General features: G+C 41.8%; 1 protein-coding gene and 3 non-coding genes across 4 annotated transcripts; 1 reads left to right on the top strand and 3 right to left on the bottom strand.

Annotated features, from left to right (window-relative positions):
• Positions 1–1776: 1776 nt before the first annotated feature.
• On the top strand, positions 1777–10258 carry LOC143003925 (uncharacterized). The gene is made up of 8 exons (XM_076154717.1): positions 1777–3222; positions 4164–4397; positions 4757–5017; positions 6006–6176; positions 7383–7514; positions 7894–8057; positions 8212–8478; positions 9779–10258. Exons 1-8 carry the CDS (start codon positions 2988–2990, stop codon positions 9953–9955), a joined length of 1641 nt encoding a protein of 546 aa, XP_076010832.1. The 5' UTR covers positions 1777–2987; the 3' UTR covers positions 9956–10258.
• Positions 6496–6606, bottom strand: trnal-caa (transfer RNA leucine (anticodon CAA)). The gene is made up of 2 exons: positions 6569–6606; positions 6496–6541 (listed from the first exon to the last, which is right to left on the bottom strand). It is a non-coding gene; the product is annotated as a tRNA-Leu (tRNA).
• trnal-caa (transfer RNA leucine (anticodon CAA)) lies at positions 6789–6899 on the bottom strand. The gene is made up of 2 exons: positions 6862–6899; positions 6789–6834 (listed from the first exon to the last, which is right to left on the bottom strand). It is a non-coding gene; the product is annotated as a tRNA-Leu (tRNA).
• trnal-caa (transfer RNA leucine (anticodon CAA)) lies at positions 7082–7190 on the bottom strand. Its single transcript has 2 exons — positions 7153–7190; positions 7082–7127 (listed from the first exon to the last, which is right to left on the bottom strand). It is a non-coding gene; the product is annotated as a tRNA-Leu (tRNA).
• Positions 10259–20971: the final 10713 nt, after the last annotated feature.

The following is a 20971-nucleotide window of genomic DNA, read 5'->3' on the forward strand; positions in this document are numbered from 1 at the left end:
ACCGGGCTGTAGTGTACAGCAGAGATCGTCTATTAGGAAGAGGCCTCACTACTTCTTCTGGAACCTGTGTTTGGTTTTGCTACAATTGTTTTTTTTGTGGTATATTTTTATATATCATTATATAATAATATAGAAGAAAGCATTTGACGTGACAATTGCGTGCAGTTACGGGGCATTTTGGAGATCTTGGGACAATCCCTAAAAACGAGAGAGAGAGAGACAGAGAGATAGATAGTGTGTTCAGTGTCGAACTAAAGGTTGTGAGACCATCTTTTCCCACTACTGCTTGTCTGTATCAACATTGTATGCCTTTGTGATGCCATACTGCAGGGGTGTCCAACCTCCAGCCCGCAGGCCAAATGAGATCATCAGAATCAGAAATTGACCGTTCTTTGAAAGAGAAGGACCGGCCTCTACGTGAGCTGAGTGACCCTCTATCGTTGGCAGACTTGGGTTTCTTAGTTGATCTTCCTGATCAGCTTAACACACTGAACAAGAGCCTACAAGGCAAAGACCAGCTTGGACCACAAGTTTATGTCCTTCATATATTTATATTTAACACACCCCTTCTTGTGAAAAATTCTGAACGAATATCATTTGTATGGACACTGGCCAGTGATGATGAGTATAACAATCTAATCCAGCTGCTGGATTTGTTTCCGAACCCTAATTGCTTCAGTACTTCCCATTCTACCCTGTCAAAGGCTTTTTCAGCGTCCATGGAGATTACAATCTCTTGTGAAATTACAGAGTGAGAGGAGTGAATAATATTTAAGAGGGTGTGAGTGTTAAAGCAACTCAACTCAGTCCCAGTTTGGAGGGAGATGCCTTGAGGGAAGGAAAGAAGGAGAAAGGGATGCCACTGGCTCACTGATGCTGCAGTATCAGTAAAGGTGGGCCGGTTATTATAGTATAGCCAATAGTACTTCTAGTAGTACTACTACTAATACGACTACTACAGTTCCTGCTAATATATCAGATTCTTCACTCCCACAACATGCGGTTGCACTTTTCCCACCAGAGAGGTGACATTCCATGTCATGAATGTCAGTCTTTGTAGCCACGGGTCAGTCGGCTAGGCACTCGACTTCTGCGAATGCTTGCCACCACGACTAGCAAAACACAAAACCCTTATGTATTCCCTTGCAGTTGAGTGCTGATCCCATGTGGTCAAAAATATAAAAAAAGAAGAGAAAAACTTCAAAAATCATTTAATTCTTCCTCCCCACTCTTTTCCTTCTCTACTTGTTTATCTTCCCCTTGTATTTACATTCCACCTTCGCTGCTTCTGTCCTTCACTGTCTTTAATCCATGTCCTTTTTTCATTTTTTTCCCTTCTTTCCATTGCTCTTTCACATTTGTCAATCTCTTTTTCTCATCCCCTTCTCTCCTTTTATTTCTGCCTCTGCCCTCTTCTGCCTTTTCTCTTCCACCATTCCTTCCTTCTTGCACTGTCCTCTCCCCTCTTTCCAACTGGCTCCAAACACCTCCGTCCTAAGCAGTGTTTCTTCTGTCTTTTCCCCTTCCCGTTCTGTCGTCCCTCCTCCTTATTTTCCCCTTTTCTTATTTTGTCATTGCTTCTCTTTTTAATCCATCTCTCTTTCTTCCTCTTGTCTTCAAATTAGTCATTCTTCCCCCCCCCCCCCCTTCATTTTGCTTCTCTCCTTGCCCTGCCCTCCTCATCTCCTTCCATGTCTTCTCTTCACCTCTCCCTCTCTCTCTCTCTCTCTCTCTCACTCTCTCCCTCATATCCAAGAACAAGGGAGAGAGTGAGCATTAACGGAGAGTGTGCAGACTGAAGTGGAGTGGAGGAGCAGCAGGACGTTTTTGGGAGGGCAGAGATCTTTGGGCATTTCAATCAAAGAGAGCAGGACAAACTCTCTAGAATAAAGTGCTTGTTCCTGCAAAACTAAATGGATTTGTCTTCTGTCCCTGACGACTGAGTTTTTCTCTTTACTGCCTTTGGGATGAGCCTTCACCTGAGAGCCTGAAGCTGCTTCAGACCTACATTTAAATCTGAGACGGAGTGAAGAGGAATTTTTTAAAGAGACGGAGAAGTTGGGTAATAGAAAACACCCAAGAGCCTAAATCAGCTGCTTCTGTGACATGTGAGTAGTCTCTGAAAGGCAGAAGAGAAGAGGGGGTGAGGAGGAAAAGTGAGGAGAGAAAGAAAGGAAGTCTTTAACTGTAAGATCAACCAGAAGCCTTGTTCATGTAACTTCTCTCGAGTCAGAGGTCAAGGAAAGAAGGAACAATAGAATAAGCCAAAAGGAGAAAGTAATGAATGAAGAAATATAGCCATGCCTTTCCATGTCAAAACAACAAAAAGGGCCTTGTTTTGATAGTTTGTTCTGAAGTGACAAAAAAGACCTAAACAAAGAGAAAGAAGAAGTCTCAAGATTCTTCAGAGGCTGAGTCAGAAAAAAGGAGAGAGAAAAATACAGATTTCCTATGAGGATGTCCTAACTGTCGGTCACTTGGATAAATAATTGGGAAAGGATCTGCTGTCACCATCTGTATCATCTTCAATCCAGGATAAGAAGAGGAATAAAAGAGGAGGAGAAAAGGGGAAAACCCCATAATATAACAACTAACCAAAAGAGTCCAAGGGAGAAAAGAGGGATTAAGAAAGAGAAGGAATAGTAAACAAAGAAGCAAGAGGAAAAGGAGTTTTGAGAGGAAACTCTAAAACAAAGAAAAACATTGAGAGAATTAAGAGAAAAAAGTATAGGGAAAAAATCTGAGGTAAAACAGTAAAAGGAGGAATTAAGGATAAAAGGAAAGTCAGAAAACAAAACTGGACAAATACAAAGGGAAGAATTTGAAGGTAACGACGGAGAAGAAAGGGAAAAACGCAAGGAATACAGAAGGAGGAAAAGAAAAAGGAGTGAAACGACAACAGAAAAGCACAAACTAAAAAAGGAGGAATTGAGAAGAAAAGAGGGGAAATCCAGAGGAAAGGAAGAGCAAATCCAGTCATAGTGAGCATGGTGGCTCCTCTCTCCATCCTGCTTGTCCTTGAAGTCTGGGTGGGCTATGTGGCCAGCGTGGCCCCGGGCCGGTTGGAGCACTGGGTCCGCTCAGGACTCCAGTCCCTGCATTTGGACCAGCGGGACCGGTGTTTACAGGTGTCTTCACTGTCCGAAGCAGAGTGCCGAAGGTTCTCTCAGCCTCCACTATCAGCAATCGCTGTGTATGTGTCAGAGCTACATACTGCCACAGGTAAGGAGGGAAAAGATCACAGCAGATGGACAAATCCATTTACATTACATGATGGGGAAAATAAAGTTCTATCGTTTGACAAATGAAGATGTCAATGTAATGTTAATGTTAATAATGTCAATAATGTCATGTGACAGATCAGGCAAAATGACAATAATAACACATGGCTCAAACATCCAACTAAATTCAAAACCACAGCTATATAGCATAAATATGAATCCCTTATGAACTCCAGGGCACCCTGAAGTGAGACAGGGTGTCCTGTGTTCCAACAACCCACCTGATTCCCAAAGATGACAAAGCCTGTTCTGTCTGCCCTCCCCTAACCCTCACCCTGCCACAGCATCTGAGGCCAATTCAGTCTCATCTTTACGTTTTATTAGAATTTATTTAATACAATTTAAAAATAAAAGTTTGTTCTACATTGCCTTACTGGGAATATAAATTAAATATGTGCTGGTAATATATTCACAACATATGTATGTATGTAACATATCAAGAAATCAAGACATAACTAAACAACTAACAAACTAAAAATGTCTGTCAAATACTGTACAATGTAAACCTGTATTTCATATAATTGCCATAGTTTATGCCTTCATAATTAGCTTTGGGCTAAATCTGATTGACCTTTGACCAATTTGAAAATAAATTAATAGTGACATTAACCCCAACCAACCTGCCAGGTGTTAGCCAAATCTGATAAAAACACAGTTATCGCTATGACAAAGACAAAGTAATGCTACTGCATAGTGTTGGTGTAAAAAGCAAATACAGGTATAGCTTAATAAATTAGAATATGGTTGTCTTCCCCATGATTGTGTAGCCTACTACTGAACCAGACTGACAGACAATTTAAAGGTTCAGGAAACCTTTGCAGGTAAAAGCTCATGTAAGGTTCAGATTGACAAATGTCATTGTTGTGTGTTTCGCCCATCAAGACAAAGTGCTGGCCATCCTGCCAGACTCCTACCACTCGTCATGCGGGATGGCAGGTTCCAAAGTCAGTATCAGTCACAGACAGCAGCAGACTTTCTCCCAATCCATGACTCATGATGCCGTGCTGGTGCTGGACCCAAACCCTGGCGAAAACTTTGGACACCAAGTGTTCCTCTTCTATGTGGACATGAACGTGACAAAAAAGAGGTGTTCCCACCTGGATGGCATTTACCTTGGTGAGTCAGCAGCCAGTCTGTCGTCATTGGCAGAATATGAAATAATTAGCACTTCTTGAGCCCAGCTTGTTAAAGCCAACTATGTAATGATTCAACCGAACTGCATTTAAACAGGATATACAATGAAAATGCGGCCAACCTGATCCTAATTAATTAATACATTTTTATGAAAATATTCACAGCACAGGTTTACTCAATGCCAATGTGTCAACAGTTGCTATGTGGTTACAGCACAACACAAAACATTGAAAGGAATAACTTTTCTAAACTTCAACAATATTGTTGAATGTTCTAGCACCTCCACTTTTTGCATCACTACACTGATGATTTCTTTCAACGATCTTTGTCTTTGTGTTCAGGTGAGGAGTGTTTGACTCGAGCATTAAAGGGTCGTTGTCAGAACCAGCTGAAGCGCCGTCAGGTGGGGCCAGAGAGGCTTATGGGTAACAGATACAACAGGCTGGCAGGTATGCCGCTGCACGGTAGTGCCTCCAGCAGCTCGATCAGTGCTGGGAGCCGCCTGTTGCAGCCGGCCATTGGAGGTCTCTGTGAAGTCCACTTCTTGCCTTTGGTATTTGGGGTGGAAGACAAAAACCGAACACAGAGGCTCAAATGTGTGGGTGAGTCTAATCCTCATTTGCCTGCTTTCATTAGGGTCTGAAAATCTCACTGCTTGAGGCTCCAGTGCACTTCAAAAGACGTAAAGCAGAATGACAAATGAACAGGTGAACACCTACTAGAACACAGAGCACAGTAGTCTTTAGAAAATAGAGTTCTGTTTGTGCAACTTCATACTGGTAAGTGCAGTATAACCATAACAGGGAGTGGCACTGGCAGTGACAGAGAAGTCCTTCAAAATTCTGGCGTTTACATAAAAGTAGTAGTAGTAGGAGTATTCATATTTTGCCCCTTAATGTAGATGTTTTGTAGAGAATGATCCAAAAGCTGACCCCTCACGGGTCATGTGATCTTTGATCCCCCGGCCAGGGGGAGAGATCAGGGCTAAAAAAAAAGACTAGCCTTGGGGACCCTGAACAAAAGAGTCTATCAGTCTTAACAGATTGTGTTTAGGCTGCTTCATATGAAGTATAGCGGGATCTTTGAGCTTACTGGTGATTAAAAGACACGTGATCTGTCCTGTCACATCCTGTCCTGTGTGATTAGTGATTGATTCATGCTTTGCAGAAAGGGACATTTCCATTAAATACATCCAATGACAGCCAAAAATTAATAAACAAAATGAAGGTAAATGAATAATAATAAATAATAATAAAGGTTCTGTTATTTTTCATCAATACTTGTTGTTGTGATCCCAATATTCAAGAATGCATTTAATGTCTTGCATTGCATTTAGGTCCATGGCAATGAATATGAAATCAAATAACTTACTGATGTAATTTGCCATATTCCTACTTTGCTAGCAAACCAAAATGTAACACCGCCTGCCAGCACATGTCATAATAAACAGTTTTAGGTCTTGAGGTAATGAAACAGTCATGAAACAAAAAATGAATTATGAAGTAGGAACTTTGCCACATTGCCATGAACTCAAAAATCTACAACTGGCACTCTAAACGCATGCTTGAATTGTTATGTACCCCCCACAAGACAAAGCAGAGTTTGCTCAGTGCCCTCAGCCTTTGCTGATCAGCCCCCCAAGCCTGCCCGTCTCCAGCTGTGAGCTCAATAAAAACACCCGTCGCTGCCACCATCAGCCGCTGGCGACTCACCTCTCCTGCCGGCTCTACCAGACCTGTGACCATGCTGTGCTCATCTCAGGTAATGTTATCTTGATGTATGTTATCTTGATTCTATGGATGATATGTTAGCTACTATACATTGTCTCCGTGTTACTACCTGTGTGATTGAGATGAACATTGGCAGACTGATAACCCAAGGTGGGTTACCCCATTCAATTGCATTAGTACTGTTCATGTACCCCAGTTGAGATCCTGGACGATTACATGGTCAGCCACAGGACCATTTTATGTGAGTGATCATAGCTGAATGAGGTGAGATTCAACTTTATTGTCAATCAGCACGTACAGGTACAAGCCAATGAAAAGCAGTTAGCCAATGAAAATGCAGTTAACGAGGTTGTCAGAAGTGGGATTTGAACCCACGCCTCCATTCGGAGACCAGAAGTCCCACATTAAGGAAAGGTTTTTCACCTTGAGTCTGGCGCCTTAGACCGCTCGGCCATCCTGACTACTGAGTGGAACTGACTTTCTTCAGTATGAAATGTTACTAGTTAAAACACCTTTCAAGCTTCTGTGACAAAACACTAAATCGTCAGTTTGTTAAAATGTTCAACATATTGCAACAACAAAATTTCCAACATATGCCAGGGCCATTAAGAAAAGTTAGCCAATGAAATGCAGTTAAAGATGTTGTCAGAAGTGGGATTTGAACCCACGCCTCCATTCCGAGACCAGAAGTCCCACATTAAGGAAAGGTTTTTCACCTTGAGTCTGGCGCCTTAGACCGCTCGGCCATCCTGACTACTGAGTGGAACTGACTTTCTTCAGTATGAAATGTTACTAGTTAAAACACCTTTCAAGCTTCTGTGACAAAACACTAAATCGTCAGTTTGTTAAAATGTTCAACATATTGCCGCAACAAAATTTCCAACATATGCCAGGGCCATTAAGAAAAGTTAGCCAATGAAATGCAGTTAAAGATGTTGTCAGAAGTGGGATTTGAACCCACGCCTCCATTCGGAGACCAGAAGTCCCGCATTACGGAAGTTTTTCACCTTGAGTCTGGCGCCTTAGACCGCTCGGCCATCCTGACATCTTTGGGACATTCTTCAGTATGAAATGTTACTAGTTAAAACACCTTTCAAGCTTCTGTGACAAAACACTAAATCCTCAATTTGTTAAAATTTTCAACATATGCCAGGGCCATTAAGAAAAGTTTAAGGGAGATTGCTGCGTTATTCGGATTTTCATGGTGTGTGTTTGCGTGGTTATATGATGTGTACAGGAGGCTGGCGGCAGCAAATGACATTCCAGCAACACCTGCAGAACCTAAGGAAATTCTACAGAATTCTTCAGAACAATGGTTTCCTCAAAGATCACATCAAGACCTTCTTTGCTGGATATGGACAACTTCCTGGTACGATTTACAAACGCATTTTCTCGGTCTATAACCATCTGATGTGTGCCGATTTCAACCACATTATGGTGTATATACAGGGTGATGCTTAAAAAAATCAATTGTTGCCTTATCCGAGTGTAATCCAAATGTTTATGTGCATGTGACTGGCACAACTTGCGATTACTGGGAATTTGGACCTGGCCCAATGTGGGTCCAAGGTCTATGCTCCATGGTTGTGAAGAACTGCCAACCACAGACAGATATCGACGTCCTTGGGGTCATACATCTAGCATGGCTAAAATTATTAACCTCTTCAAAAAATGAATTTAGCATTCATACAATGTCTCTTGATCTCCTAAAGCACTCCTGACAGCTCCTTTATCCCTTCCATCCACAGAGTTGGACAGTGTGTACTCAGCCACGGACAAGGCGGCCATTCGCAACCACATTTCATACATCTGCAGGAAGCAACACTGCGCTGACTCGCTGGTTCTCTACCTGAACTCACCTGCACACAGTGACGGCACCATGCTGCTGTGGGACGCCAACTTCAACGGCATTGTAAGAGATGCATTAAAGCCACAGACTGGTGTCTCACTCAGTTAACTTAAAATGTCTTGTGAGGACTTTATCAACAAACAACCAAAAATGTGAGAAAAAAAATTGTTGTCGAAAAATAACCAGTATTGGTCTACATGCCAACCTCCCTCCTTAGGCTGACCTGAAGGAACGATACTCGGTCAACGAATTGCTGGTGGATCTAGCTGGCTGCAGGGCAAGCAGGGTTCTGCTGTTTGTGGATCAGAGTTACAGTGGTGTTCTGTCCAAGAGGCTGTTGGGATCTCAGAAGCACCACAATGTGGTTCTGATCCAGAGCCTGACCCGTCACAATAACCAGAACTGGGGTCTGAATGCAGGCTGGCAGGACAGCAGCTGGACCACAATCAGCCCTGCAACCTGTCTGCTGGATCATTTTGGGAAGGTGTGTCATCTTTTATTGTCAGTACATACTGCATATACTAATTTGACTGACGCCATTATCACATAGGGCACTCACACAAAATAAGTGAACCTCTGGACATGATGCCTATATTGACTGTGTGGCAATTTGGTGAGGTGACAAACTATGTTGATCACATAGAAACAACAAAGGCAAATTAAAGCCTGAGGCACAAGTGGAAATTTGAGAAGGTCTGCAGTTTACTTGACGCATGTTAGGAAGGAGGGACACCAACCACTGAGCTGATGGGAGCTACAAGTCAGTCGCAACTCTTTATTCAGGCTACTGACGGGGAGCTTCAGTTTGTTGCACTAGCCATACAGGGTGATGTTAGTCAGGCTTCAAGGCCTTGTGCCACTCTGCATAACAGTAGCCTCTCAGACTAAAGCTGTCACAGAACACCAGTATAACGTCTCATAACCTAGTATAAGGACCACAGAACAACCAAGAACAAACAAGCCCTCCTTGTTCTCCCAGGCTTCCCCAATCAGCTGTGTGACCACACCTGTGTGCTCCAGACACCCTGGTTCTTTTGAGATCCCACCTTTCTGCACCAAGCTCCTCAGGGGATAGTCAGCCATGTGCATGACAACTATGCTAAAGAATATTTTGCCTTCAACACTGAGCAACGATGTTCTAAATTGATCTATGTTCTTCTCTGATGGGGTAAGCTCTATCAGCATGTGTTAAGTCTGTTGAGTGAAACTCGGTGGCAGGACACAGCCCACAGCTTGCTATCATCAATATCTCATTGGCTGATGAGGATAATTTGAGAACATCTGAAAACTTGAGCTCAATCTAAGGCCACAGCCACAAATTAAGTGGCCAAATTACAGTAGCATGGAATAGTGGGTAACATTCAATGCAGATCTGAGTAAAGTACTTGATGGAGTTGAGGTAAGGCAGAGAAGAACTTGATCTACAGCTATGGTGCATAAAGATTTGGGGCAAAAGAGTCAAGGAGGGAGAAAACATTAAACCCTACCAAGTTCAAAGGGCAATGAAAAAGTGAGTGTCTAGGAGAAAAGTGACACGAGGAGACAGTGGAGGAAAGCATCACTAGAAGATAGAGAGGATAGAAACACTTCAAGCAGATCTCAAGAAATGCCTGGGAATTCAATGAAAGAAGAAGAGGGCCAGAACATCCTTTTTACTAGGATCCCTTTTGATTCATGAAATTGCTCTTCACAAAGGAAAATTGTGGCTCACTTAAAATACCATTTCTGAGTATACTAAACCCTCCCCGTTTTTCTGCCTTTTCCTTCTCCAATCATTGGATCAGGCCGTCGGGCTGTCTTATGTTCAGGAGCCACAGGTGGGCCTTCTGAATGTGACGCTGGCAGGTGCACCCTGCAATGCCACTCCCCCTCTGACGGACTCCGAGATGAGGCGGGAATATCAGGGCTGCCAGAACCTGCCAACTGCACTCTGGTACCAGAAACACAGGGGGCGCCACTGAAGAAAAGAAAGGCACACACATAGCAGAAAGAGAGAGAAATATAAGTACTGCACACACAATTGAACTTGAATACAAACAATCTGCACACATACTGCATTTGATTGTTTGTATCCCACACACACATTTGCTATTTTGTGTTACTTTACCGTAGTGTGTTCAGTGGATACTGCTATGTGTTTGTGTGTGTGTATACGTGTGTGTGCTCGTACACGTGTGTGTGTGTGTGTGTGTGTGTGTGTGTGTGTGTGTGTGTGGGTTTGTGTTTGTTTCCTGTCCTCAGTCTGAACCCAGTGTTACTGGAGCACTAAAGAACCATCCCAAGGGGAGTGTCCTGAACATTATGTGTGTGTGTGTGAGTGTGTGTGAGAGAGAGAGAGACAGAGAGAGAGATAGGAGAGAGAGAGTGGTAGTGTCTTTCATCTTTCATCTTTCAACTTTCTTCTTTCTTCTTGTTCCCTCTCCTATTTCTTAAACTTATCTTTCCTCCTCCATTCATCCCTCTTTTCTTTCTTTCTTTCTTTCTTTCTTTCTTTCTTTCTTTCTTTCTTTCTTTCTTCCTTTCTTTCTTTCTTTCTTTCTCATTCCTCCCTGCTTCGATTTCTCGCACTTCCTTTCTAGCAATTTTTTAACTTCTTAACTTATTTATGCCCATCATACGTCCCTCCCATCTCTTTTTATCTGTCTATCTCTCTCATGTATTTCTGTCAAGAGGAGCTGAATGTTCTGCTTTTTTTTTTGACCTCTTGCTATGGTATTATCCATCATTACATGGCTCCCTAGTTAAAATACAAATTTATTCAAACATGATGGAAAGAGTCAAAACTTTATAGATGCTCCAAGCCCGTGTCAAGACTGAACTGCTCTTACCTAAAGAGTGCAGGTGATGGTGACGAACTTTAGATGTGAATTCGGTGCAGCCTGAGTTTTTCTACCAAACCAAAAAAAAAGTTTCTTGGGGACTGGATAAACACGTCAATAATTTCTTTATAATATTTCATACACACCAGATACCATGTAATGTACACCAGTCACTATGTCCTCAGCACTGGACATTATATCCTGTGTACCAGATACTATGTCAGGCACACCAGACACTATGTCGCGTGCACCAAACACTATATAATGTGCACTAGAAATTCTGTCCTCCACATCAGATACTACAGTTTGTCCTGCACAACAGGTATTTTCCTGTGCACATTTTGTACTGTGTTGTGTTGGGTGATGTGTCCTGGAACAAAGGGATGACACATTGTACACAAACACTTGATCATGACACTTCCTCAAGGTAATGGCAGTGGCTATAACTCAATGTGTTGACTTACTTAAGGATGTAGGGAAATGAGGTGCCGCCATGATAATAAAAGTGTGGGAGTGCAAGTCACTCGGCATGCTTCCCACAGTGAGTCTGCTCAACACGCCATTCAGTGCATGTAATGTGGAGGAACAGCTGTCCAATTTGCACATCAGAATACAGACAGTAACTATCCCCTTCCAATTCCTTCAAGATGTCCAGCACCACTGAGTGGACATTCTGTGTGTGTGTGTGTGTGTGTGTGTGGTCTTCATTGCCAGTATTGTTGAAGTCCCCTTTCCGCTTGTGGAAGTTTTCATTCCTTCTGTTTATCAGGATCATTTAAATTTTAGACTTCTAAAAATATTTCATCAAATACCTGGTACAGTCTTCACTCAGGCTTAAGTGGTTGAGGGAGAAAGAAAGACAGTGAGTCAGTGAGACAGATAGAAATGAGAGGGAGAGATTGGTTGGCAATCATCATGATTAAGAGATGAAGCACTGAGACTGACCTTCCTACATACACTGGCTAAGAGCACTATGAGTGAGTGTGTGTGTGTTCCATCACACAGACCACACTTGTGTGGTTATTTTGAGATGTTTTGCGCATTACTTTGTATGTCTTTTCCTCAGTCAGATGTGTACAATATGTGGAGCTGTCGTTGTAGATCATTGGTGTGAGTCTTTCCAAATGTCTAGCGTCATTGTGGACTGGAATGTGTGTACAGTATACACACTTATTGTAATGATGTGTACATTGTAATGATAAAGTATCTATTTGCATGCAGCAATTCATGAATATTTACAAAATCTGTGAGGATGATGATGAAGATAAGAGTGTTCATGGTACAACATGTCTAAAGTGACTTTTATTTGTTTTGATTTTGTACCAATTTTATTCATTTGGGCTGTGAATAACACTAGATTATATTACATCATCCTACTCACTCTTAGAGTGATATCTACCACATGTATATATCATATATGATATGTAGGGCGCAATCAGGTGAAGCAAGTTCAAATCCACTGTCATGGACAGAAGCCAGCAAGTCAATTATTACTGTATGCTGACCATCTTTACAACTTACAAAGCTTAGGGTACCTCTGAAACTTGTAAGCAATCATCACAGAGGCCAAAAGTTAGACAATTATTATGATATTAGTGAACTAGATCATAGAGCTGATCAGAGCTGATGGCTTCGATTTGCTCAGGCCTAGTTGTTATTGTAACCATTTCTAGTTATATTAACATATCTTAGAGCTTTCTTTTGCAGTAACATTATATGTTTACCTTTATGTACATTTCAATTCAATTCGATTCAACTTTATTTATATAGCGCCAAATCACAACAAACGTTATCTCAAGGCACTTTACATACAGAGCATTTAAAGAAGCCCAACATTCCCCCACGAGCAAGCACTTAGCAACAGCGGTAAGAAAAAACTCCCTTTAACGGAAAGAAACCTCGGGCGGAACCGGGCTCTTGGTGGGTGGCCATCTGCCTCGACAGGTTGGGTGTAGAAAGAGAGAGAGAGACACAAACACACAGAGAGAAGCACAGCAACAATAACGATAGTACAAGTGTAAGTATGACTAATGATATTGATACTAATAGCTAGACAGGGTCTTCATCTTTACAGGACAGGCTTCATAAAACAGGTAAACACATACAACTCTGGGAAAGAAGTACATTTCAATATCCTTAATTCTACCTTTTCAAAGCCAACAGATGAAATTAGGACATTTTCTATGTCCAAGTATTGATTGTTAGAAAAAATTTCCAATTGTAAAATAATGACCCTGCACCTCAGATCTCTCCCAAAAAAACAACTTTCTCCTGTAGTGATTGTGATGCTCTATGTTATCTGTGCTGATAGGGAATCTGCTGGGATACACTCACAGAGCCCCATTCAGGTCTCCACTCAGGTCTTTCTTCCTAGGATCTACGGGGAACTGTACTGTAAAAAGTCACACTTAATTGATTTTACATAGAGTAGACATGGACGTGCTAATCAGTCAATATTTCCTTAGATTTTTGGTATAAACAATTACTGGAGCTTATCTAGTTTTTTGGGAGCCGGTTTGTGGAAACATCATATGATATCACATATCTCCTCAATTACACTTAAACTTTACAGACACTTTTCAGACAACATATTTGTCACCCACTGTCTAAATAGATTCTGTCACCATAACTTTTTTTTTTTATAATAGCAAATAGGATTCTGCCACATATTTAGCCTATGCTCTGTGTAAGCAGGTGTATACATGTTGGAAAAAACTTTTGTATATGTGTTTGGAATCTGCATTGTTAAAAACAGTTTTATTTACCAGTGTCTCTGTGAAATACTATTAAACATACAATAAACATATGACCAAATGATGTACTCATGTCTCAGTTTGAGTCTGTGCTCTCTCAAGCCCAGTTAATCCGTACTGACCAACATCACACCCATCCATCCACAGAGCACCAAGACACAAAAGACCTCTCTCAAACATCAGCACATAATGACATAAATGTTCAAGAGAAGTTAAATAACAACAAAGGTTATGTGAGAACATTATATATGTCATCTACACCTCCTCAAAGTGGCAGTCTGTGAAGTTGCTTTGGTCTGCAGTGCGTTCTGCAGGCCTCCACAAATGAACCATAGGAGGAAATATTGCAATGGTGGTGGGAATCAGGATTGAATCAGTCCTCTACTGTTCTATAAGCCTCTGCTCTGCCAACACATGTTGCCAAATTGCACAGTGTGTAACATCCAGATATAACCAGAAAGCAGTAATTTGAATATTCTGTTACTTTTACTTAATTGGATACAGTACAAATACAAAATGATTCATGTTTTGTCTGATCAACTTCTCTTTTTGTAAATATGAACACAGTCGAAATTTAACACCTACAACAAGTTTCAAAACAGGGGCATTGTAAGACTATAAAGTTAAGTGAAAACATTACTATATTGTATTTGTACCGTTTTCAACTAAGTATAGGTAAGGGGAATTTTCGATTCATTGCTTTCTGTTTTTTATTTGCATTTTACCCAATGTCTGCTTTGTCAATGTGAATACAAATATACATTTTTTGGGAATTGGGGTTTGTAAATTACGAAGGCTGGTATGCCAAAGTATACCGGACGAACATGCATGTGGTTCTATCCATGCAGCAGTTATGTGATGGAATATAACACCACACACAGTACTGGCTCTGGCATACATCTCCATGGACTCCTCTGGAATTCCCCCAGGTGAGAGGTGCCACAAGGGTGTGGAAATATGTCAAAAACTCAAGTGTCGGAGGTGTTCAGTGAAACCACGAAGAAGCAGGGAGCAGGAGAACCGACCTCAACTGAGGACAGTCTGGTGTGAGGAAGAAAACAGTATATCCAGTATAACACATGTGCAGCTGCATTCTAGCCCAACTGGAGAGTCTTTAGAGACTCATTAGGGCAGCCTGATAATAATGAACTACAATAATTCAGCCTAAAGGAAACAAATGTGTGGAGAAGATTTCCTGCATCATTCTGGGATAGAATGTGCCTGATATTTGCAATATTGAGTGAAAAAATACAGTCCCTGAAATTTGTTTTATTTGGGACTTAAATGACCTGCTCAAAGCTCACTCCTACATTCCTTACAGTGGTGCCGGAGGCCAAGGCAATGTCATTCACGGTGGCTTTCTCAAATTTTAAATTATGTGTAAAGCACAATAACCGCAGTGTTTTCCGACTTAAGTAGGAAAAGATTTCAGGCAGCATAGTCATAATCATGCTGCTGCCAGTGTTAGTGCTCTCTCTCTGTTTGGGTCTCTTCAAGTCAGCTCACTTGTTTTAAAAATGTATTAATTCTTATCAAGGTTCAAGTTGGTTTTCCATGAGTCTGTTTCAGTTGAAGACCTACACAGTATAGTTTGGACAAGCATGTCTCCATGAAATAACTACAAATGAGGAAAATTGTGCACGCTGTGTGTGCTTGTGGTTGGATATGCGTGTATGTTTGATTTAATGGCCATCTGGTGCTGCTGTAGACGGATTAAGATGCTGCTGGTCTAATCCACAATGAATAGAGAGACATAATTCCGAAAAGTAACAAAACAGAGGCGCATTAAAAATATTAAGATAACACCCGAACAAAACATCTGCTGGATGAGCTGTCAGACTTGACTGGCATGATGGGATAGCTGCAGTTAACATGGCAAAAATAATTTAAACTCAAAGGAGTGTACATAAATGAAAACAATAATTCTGAAAGTGTTGTAAATAAACAGTGAATAATTGATCAGACTAATCTGACACAGCTGCTTCCTATACTCACTCGCAATTTCTTTCTGTTTTCTGACAGATCTGCTACTGCTGATGTGTTCCACAGTGGGCTGCACCAACAAAGCAAAACAACACAGGTTTGCAACTTCTCCCAATATTTCATCACATTCAAATGGCTGCAAGTGTTTTTAGTGTATACCTGAATGACAAAACAATAAATGATTTTATCCCCCGGACTCCCAAGTGTATCCTTGCCTGAAAAGACACACAAAACTACGCAATAATGTTAATAATTTGAGGACAAAGTCACACGAAAACACAGCATCTGAAATAGTAATTTTCAAATGAAAAAAACTTAAATTCTAATATATTCCTCCTCCTCTGGATCAAAATCAGGGTCGCTGCTGGAGCCATATTCCTCAACATCGCTCGTTCGATAGAAAAATAAACACATCCGGCTGATTGGGAATTAGGGCAAAGACCACACGAATTTCAAAGATGCACAATGCATCCCTGACATCCTGTTTGAGATGACCATGGAACGGCTGTGGGTGCCATTCCGTTATAGGAAGGTTCCCATGTAGGAATGCTTCGTAACTGCTCATTGCTTCATGACATAGCCCAAGATGTGTTGATTCTGGTGTACTTTTATTGGGAAGTTCATGTATTGTGTATGCTGTTAGGAGTAGTAGTATCGCTAACTTAATCAGACTCTCAAATGCTAAATGCTAAATAAATTGATGACTGTTGAACTTTGAAATACTCCTGGTTATTCGTAATGTGATTGATTGAAGTAATTATGAGGGTTCTACAGTCCCGCGGATTGGGATGGGACCAGATGCATTGGCGCGCTTGACTCACAGTGCGGCGGATCTGAGGGGGTACGGACCTGGTCAAACGTTAATCACTGACTGGGCGGGGCGAACATAGGGGACAGAGGTAGCTTTGTCAGACACGCACTACGCAAGAGACAACTTCGGCCTCTGAGCTGACAAATGTGTTAAGCCACCTAGTATAAATGAACTGAAAACCTCTCCCGGACGTGCCGTGAGAAGTTTATGACCCAGCCGGTGACTTTTCTTTAAGTGCTGTAGAAACGCCCTGTTTGGACAATCAATCCAGTTTTGGCGCACTAATGAACGCATAACTGACAGCAAAGTATCCTGAATCCCCGAGCGAAGATAAGGATCCGAAACTGAACTTCTCATCCTAAAACAAAGAATTGGCGCATCGATTCACAGAATCAACCAATCAGAGACTAACATTATCACTAGCAATAAATACATTTATCTTATTGAGTCAGATAAACGAGAACGTTAAAGAACAATAATAATAATATCACGCCGCCGAGCCGGGAGATTCCACTAGCCTTCCCCCGCTGCTATTGGCTCCTGTCATTGGACCAGAGGGCAGGACTTCCTGGTTTTCCGGAAGTCTACATGTTGTAGTAACTTTGTGTGTACGGAGGAATACACTTTGATTGTAGTTTAAGTCATTTATTTTATACCATTTAGTCAGATGTCATCCTGTCATCACATATCCTCCAATCAGCTTTTCATTTAATCTCTGTCTTTGTGTCTGCTGTTATCCTGTTTTCCAGTCACCACATCCCTTTGTTGTGAAGACCTTCTCAACTCATCACACACACACAGACTAGAACACACTAGAAGGCCAACCAACCAAACCAAACCAAACCAAACCAATCAAACGTCCATCCATTATCTCCTTTATTGGTCAATACAGTGGTTCCCAAACTTTTTCTTTTGCACCCCCCTAACCCCTAACCCTAACCCTAACCCTAACCCCCCCCCCCCATACGTCTGGACTGGGAGTGCGGAACGATAATGTGAGATGTGTGACATCAAAGAACCGGTGATAACAGGAACGTTGTTCCCACACAAGACGCTGCCATCAGTCCAGGTGTGGCTCCGCTGCAGACCTCCAGTCCAATCCTGAAAATCAGTTACAAAAATATCGACATCTCTTTGTTTTTTTACTAAAACCATGACGTCACCTGCATAAGCAGATAAAACAATGCTTTCTCTAAAATCAGGCCAGGTAAAAACAGGCCATCAATGCTTGTGCGAATCTTACTGAGGAGGGGTTCTAGGGAGAGTGCATAGAGCATCCCAGACAGAGCGCAGCCCTGTCCGATGCCTCTATGCACCCTGAGGGGAGCACACAAACTGCCATTAAACTTCAGTATACTCTCAATGTCACTGTACAACACCCGGATCTTGGCAATGAAACCAGTGCTGAACCCAAACCTCTCCATGATTTTTCCAGACTCCTCGTCAGTGCCCTGGAGGCAAACTGACAACTCTTCGGCTGCCAGCTGCCAATCCACGCTTTTTGGCCGAGTCCCCTATGGACTGAGCTGCTGCCGGCCCTGTGGGACATAATTAAGAGCATGTTTGCCTTTTCTTTCAAGACCAATTTCTCTTTTTTTCTTTTCCCACATATGCTCACAGCCATACACTTGCACAACCACACAAACACACATAGGCCATACATACATATATTTATATAAATGTATAGCCATACATCTATATAAATATTCCATGGCTGAATTCATGCAGTGCTATATAATGTATGCTGCCCGAGGTCACAGACATGGACTCATGACCCGCACTGACTTCTCCCTCCCTCCCTCCCTCCCTCATTTCATTAGACAGATGAAACACATACAGTCACACACATGACTCTGTCACAAAATATTTTTCTATGGTTCATATTTTTTCAATCATAGTTTCTGCAACAGACCTTTGATAAATTTGATGATGATTATTCATTCATGAAATACCAGTCAGGGTGATCAGTGAAAGTCAGCACTGACACAGTGTGTATGCACAGTGGATACAGTATTTGGTTGTTAGTCGGTAAGTTGAGTGTGTTTGTTAGCAGTACAACTGAAGAAGTACAGGACCACATTTGATAGGCTCGTCCCTGGGCCTCGTCTCACCCTGCACCAAGTTTCAAACAAACCAAAGGATGCAGGCAAAAACAGAACCTCTTTGGAAGAAGTAAAAAGGGTGATCTGCACGCACACACACACACATACACACACACACACACACACACACACTCACACCTCGGGTCTGGTCTCGTTGCTGCATTATTCAGAGACCTTTTACTATGATTTATTCACAGTGCAACTTAAGTTCACACACTCAGCCCAGCTTTCTCAAGCAGACACAGGAAGACAGAGAGACAAGAGAGTGAGAGCAGAAACGAGTGAGAGGCAGACACATGGAGAAACAGTGAGCTGCTCTGAACTTTACTAATGGCTTTTCATGTTGTAGCTCTTTGCCTACAAACGGGTTCAGCTTACAACACAGAGCATGCAAGTCTTGTTTATATTCCCCCACCTGCTCTATAATAACAAATCCAGTGATGCACTTCGGCAAATCTTTAGTGGTATTTCTTGGGGTCATCTGGTGTTTGGAGCCAAACTGTCAACAAATCAGTTCCTGCCTTGTGTCCAAGAAACACTGTTCAGTTCCTCTGCAGTGATGCTCAGGACCATGGAGACCCTGCAACTTTCCAAAAAAAGCCGCCCCCTCCCACACACCCTTCTGATATTCAACCCTCTTTATTTAATTAGCTTCTTCTGTCCCCGGGGCTCAGTCAGCTCCAACATGACCTCTACAACACGATCCCAAAGCAGGATCACACTCAGTGGGGTCTGTAGAGGTTGTGCAGTCCAGTAACTTTAACTGTCTTTATAGTAAGAATGTGATGATGTAATTGAACACCTGTTGCTGTAATGAATACTGTATTAATTCAGATTTATTCTAATTTATTCGTTTAAATAATTGTTACATTTTATTAACTGGGCAGGTGGACAAGGATTTCAGGCAATACAAAGTGTTTCCTAGCACATATTGAGAGGTGGAAACAAAAATGACATCAGCCCAATTCTGAATCGTGGATCGCTGCAAATGCTTGGCAACTTGCAATATGGCTGAAGTCTGAAAATGTAAGAGTGCAATTTCAGTATAAAAATACACCTTACGCCTGCGTTATCTCACCTCTGAATTTTGCCCAGGAGGCACATTCTGACTTCCTCACCTTCTTCTGGTCATTTAGTGGATTTTGTATTTTCAGCAGTTTGCCCCTATCACTCACTAAAAAAATAAGAACTTTAAATGTTCCTGCTCATTTCAGTGGACTTTGTTTCTTCTTCCCCTATTATAACAACATAGTTCACTATTAAAGATAACAGAATGTTTTTGTTCATTTATACCACAATGGCTATATACTGTACAGATGCACAGAGAGACAGATAGATAGATAGATAGATAGATAGATGGATAGATAGATAGATAGATAGATAGATAGATAGATAGATAGATAGATAGATAGATAGATAGATAGATAGATAGATAGATAGAGATAGACTGTGTGAGGCAGTAGTCGAGTGGGTAGAGCTTCCGCTTAAGAACCGGAGGGTTGCCGGTTCGAGTCCCTGCCGAGGTGCCCCTGAGCAAGGCACCGAACCCTCAATTGCTCCCCCCTCTGCGAAGGGTGGTAATATAATGTAATGTAAGTCGCTTTGGATAAAAGCCTCTGCCAAATCATCGTAATGTAATGTAATGTAATAGATAGATAGAGAGACAGAGAGAGAGAGAGAGATGGAGAGAGTGATGGAGAGATGAGAGATAGAGACAGCTTGTCGAACTACAATCACTCTGTCCTCTTACTGTAATGATGTAGAAGAAAGATGTTGTCATTGACTTAATAGTCAGCATGTGAAAGGACAGGAAGGTTTAAGGGAAAGAAGAAAGGATGGATTAAGGATGGGATGAGGAAAGAGACAATGAAAGATGATATGACAGACAGGAAACAGATCATGGCTGGAGGTGAATGGAAAAAGGATAAAACTATTTATAAAACTAAACAGGATCTCTGTCTGTCTCTGTTAGTTGAGTTTGGATTTGAAGCAGTTTGTAAAATGAAACTATGATGTAAGTCATATTTGAAGTAGTTACAACTTCAATGTTGTGTGTATTTGCACGGTACTTTCTCTATTTTCATGTCAGAACCTACTTTATTACAGTGACTCTTAACTCAAACACAAATAAGGAGAAAGACAGGAAGAAAAAAAATCTGAGAAAAGCAGAATGAGAGAATGAGTGTGTGTGTGTGTGTGTGCGTGTGTGTGTGTGTGTGTGTGTGTGTGTGTGTGTGTGTGTGTGTGTGTATTCAACTCTGTAGGATAGTGTCATGATGTTAGGGGAGTGTGGGACCTTGGGAAAAAGCGTCTGTTGTACCGGTGTGTTAGCGCTGCAAAATAGGCTTCTAATACCCACTAAGCCTGACTGGCAGGGAGGTCGACCTTACCTACCCCCCCAACTCACACACACACCGCCACTCCCACTATACAACACATACATGCAAACACACACAAATACAGAGAGAGAGAGAGAGAGAGAGAGAGAGAGAGAGAGAGAGAGAGAGAG

Source organism: Genypterus blacodes, unplaced genomic scaffold (assembly GCF_046128005.1).
Source record: "Genypterus blacodes isolate CSIRO-AG114 ecotype Tasmania unplaced genomic scaffold, CSIRO-AGI_Gbla_v1 ptg000008l_1, whole genome shotgun sequence".
In the NCBI taxonomy this organism is placed as follows: Eukaryota; Metazoa; Chordata; class Actinopteri; order Ophidiiformes; family Ophidiidae; genus Genypterus; species Genypterus blacodes.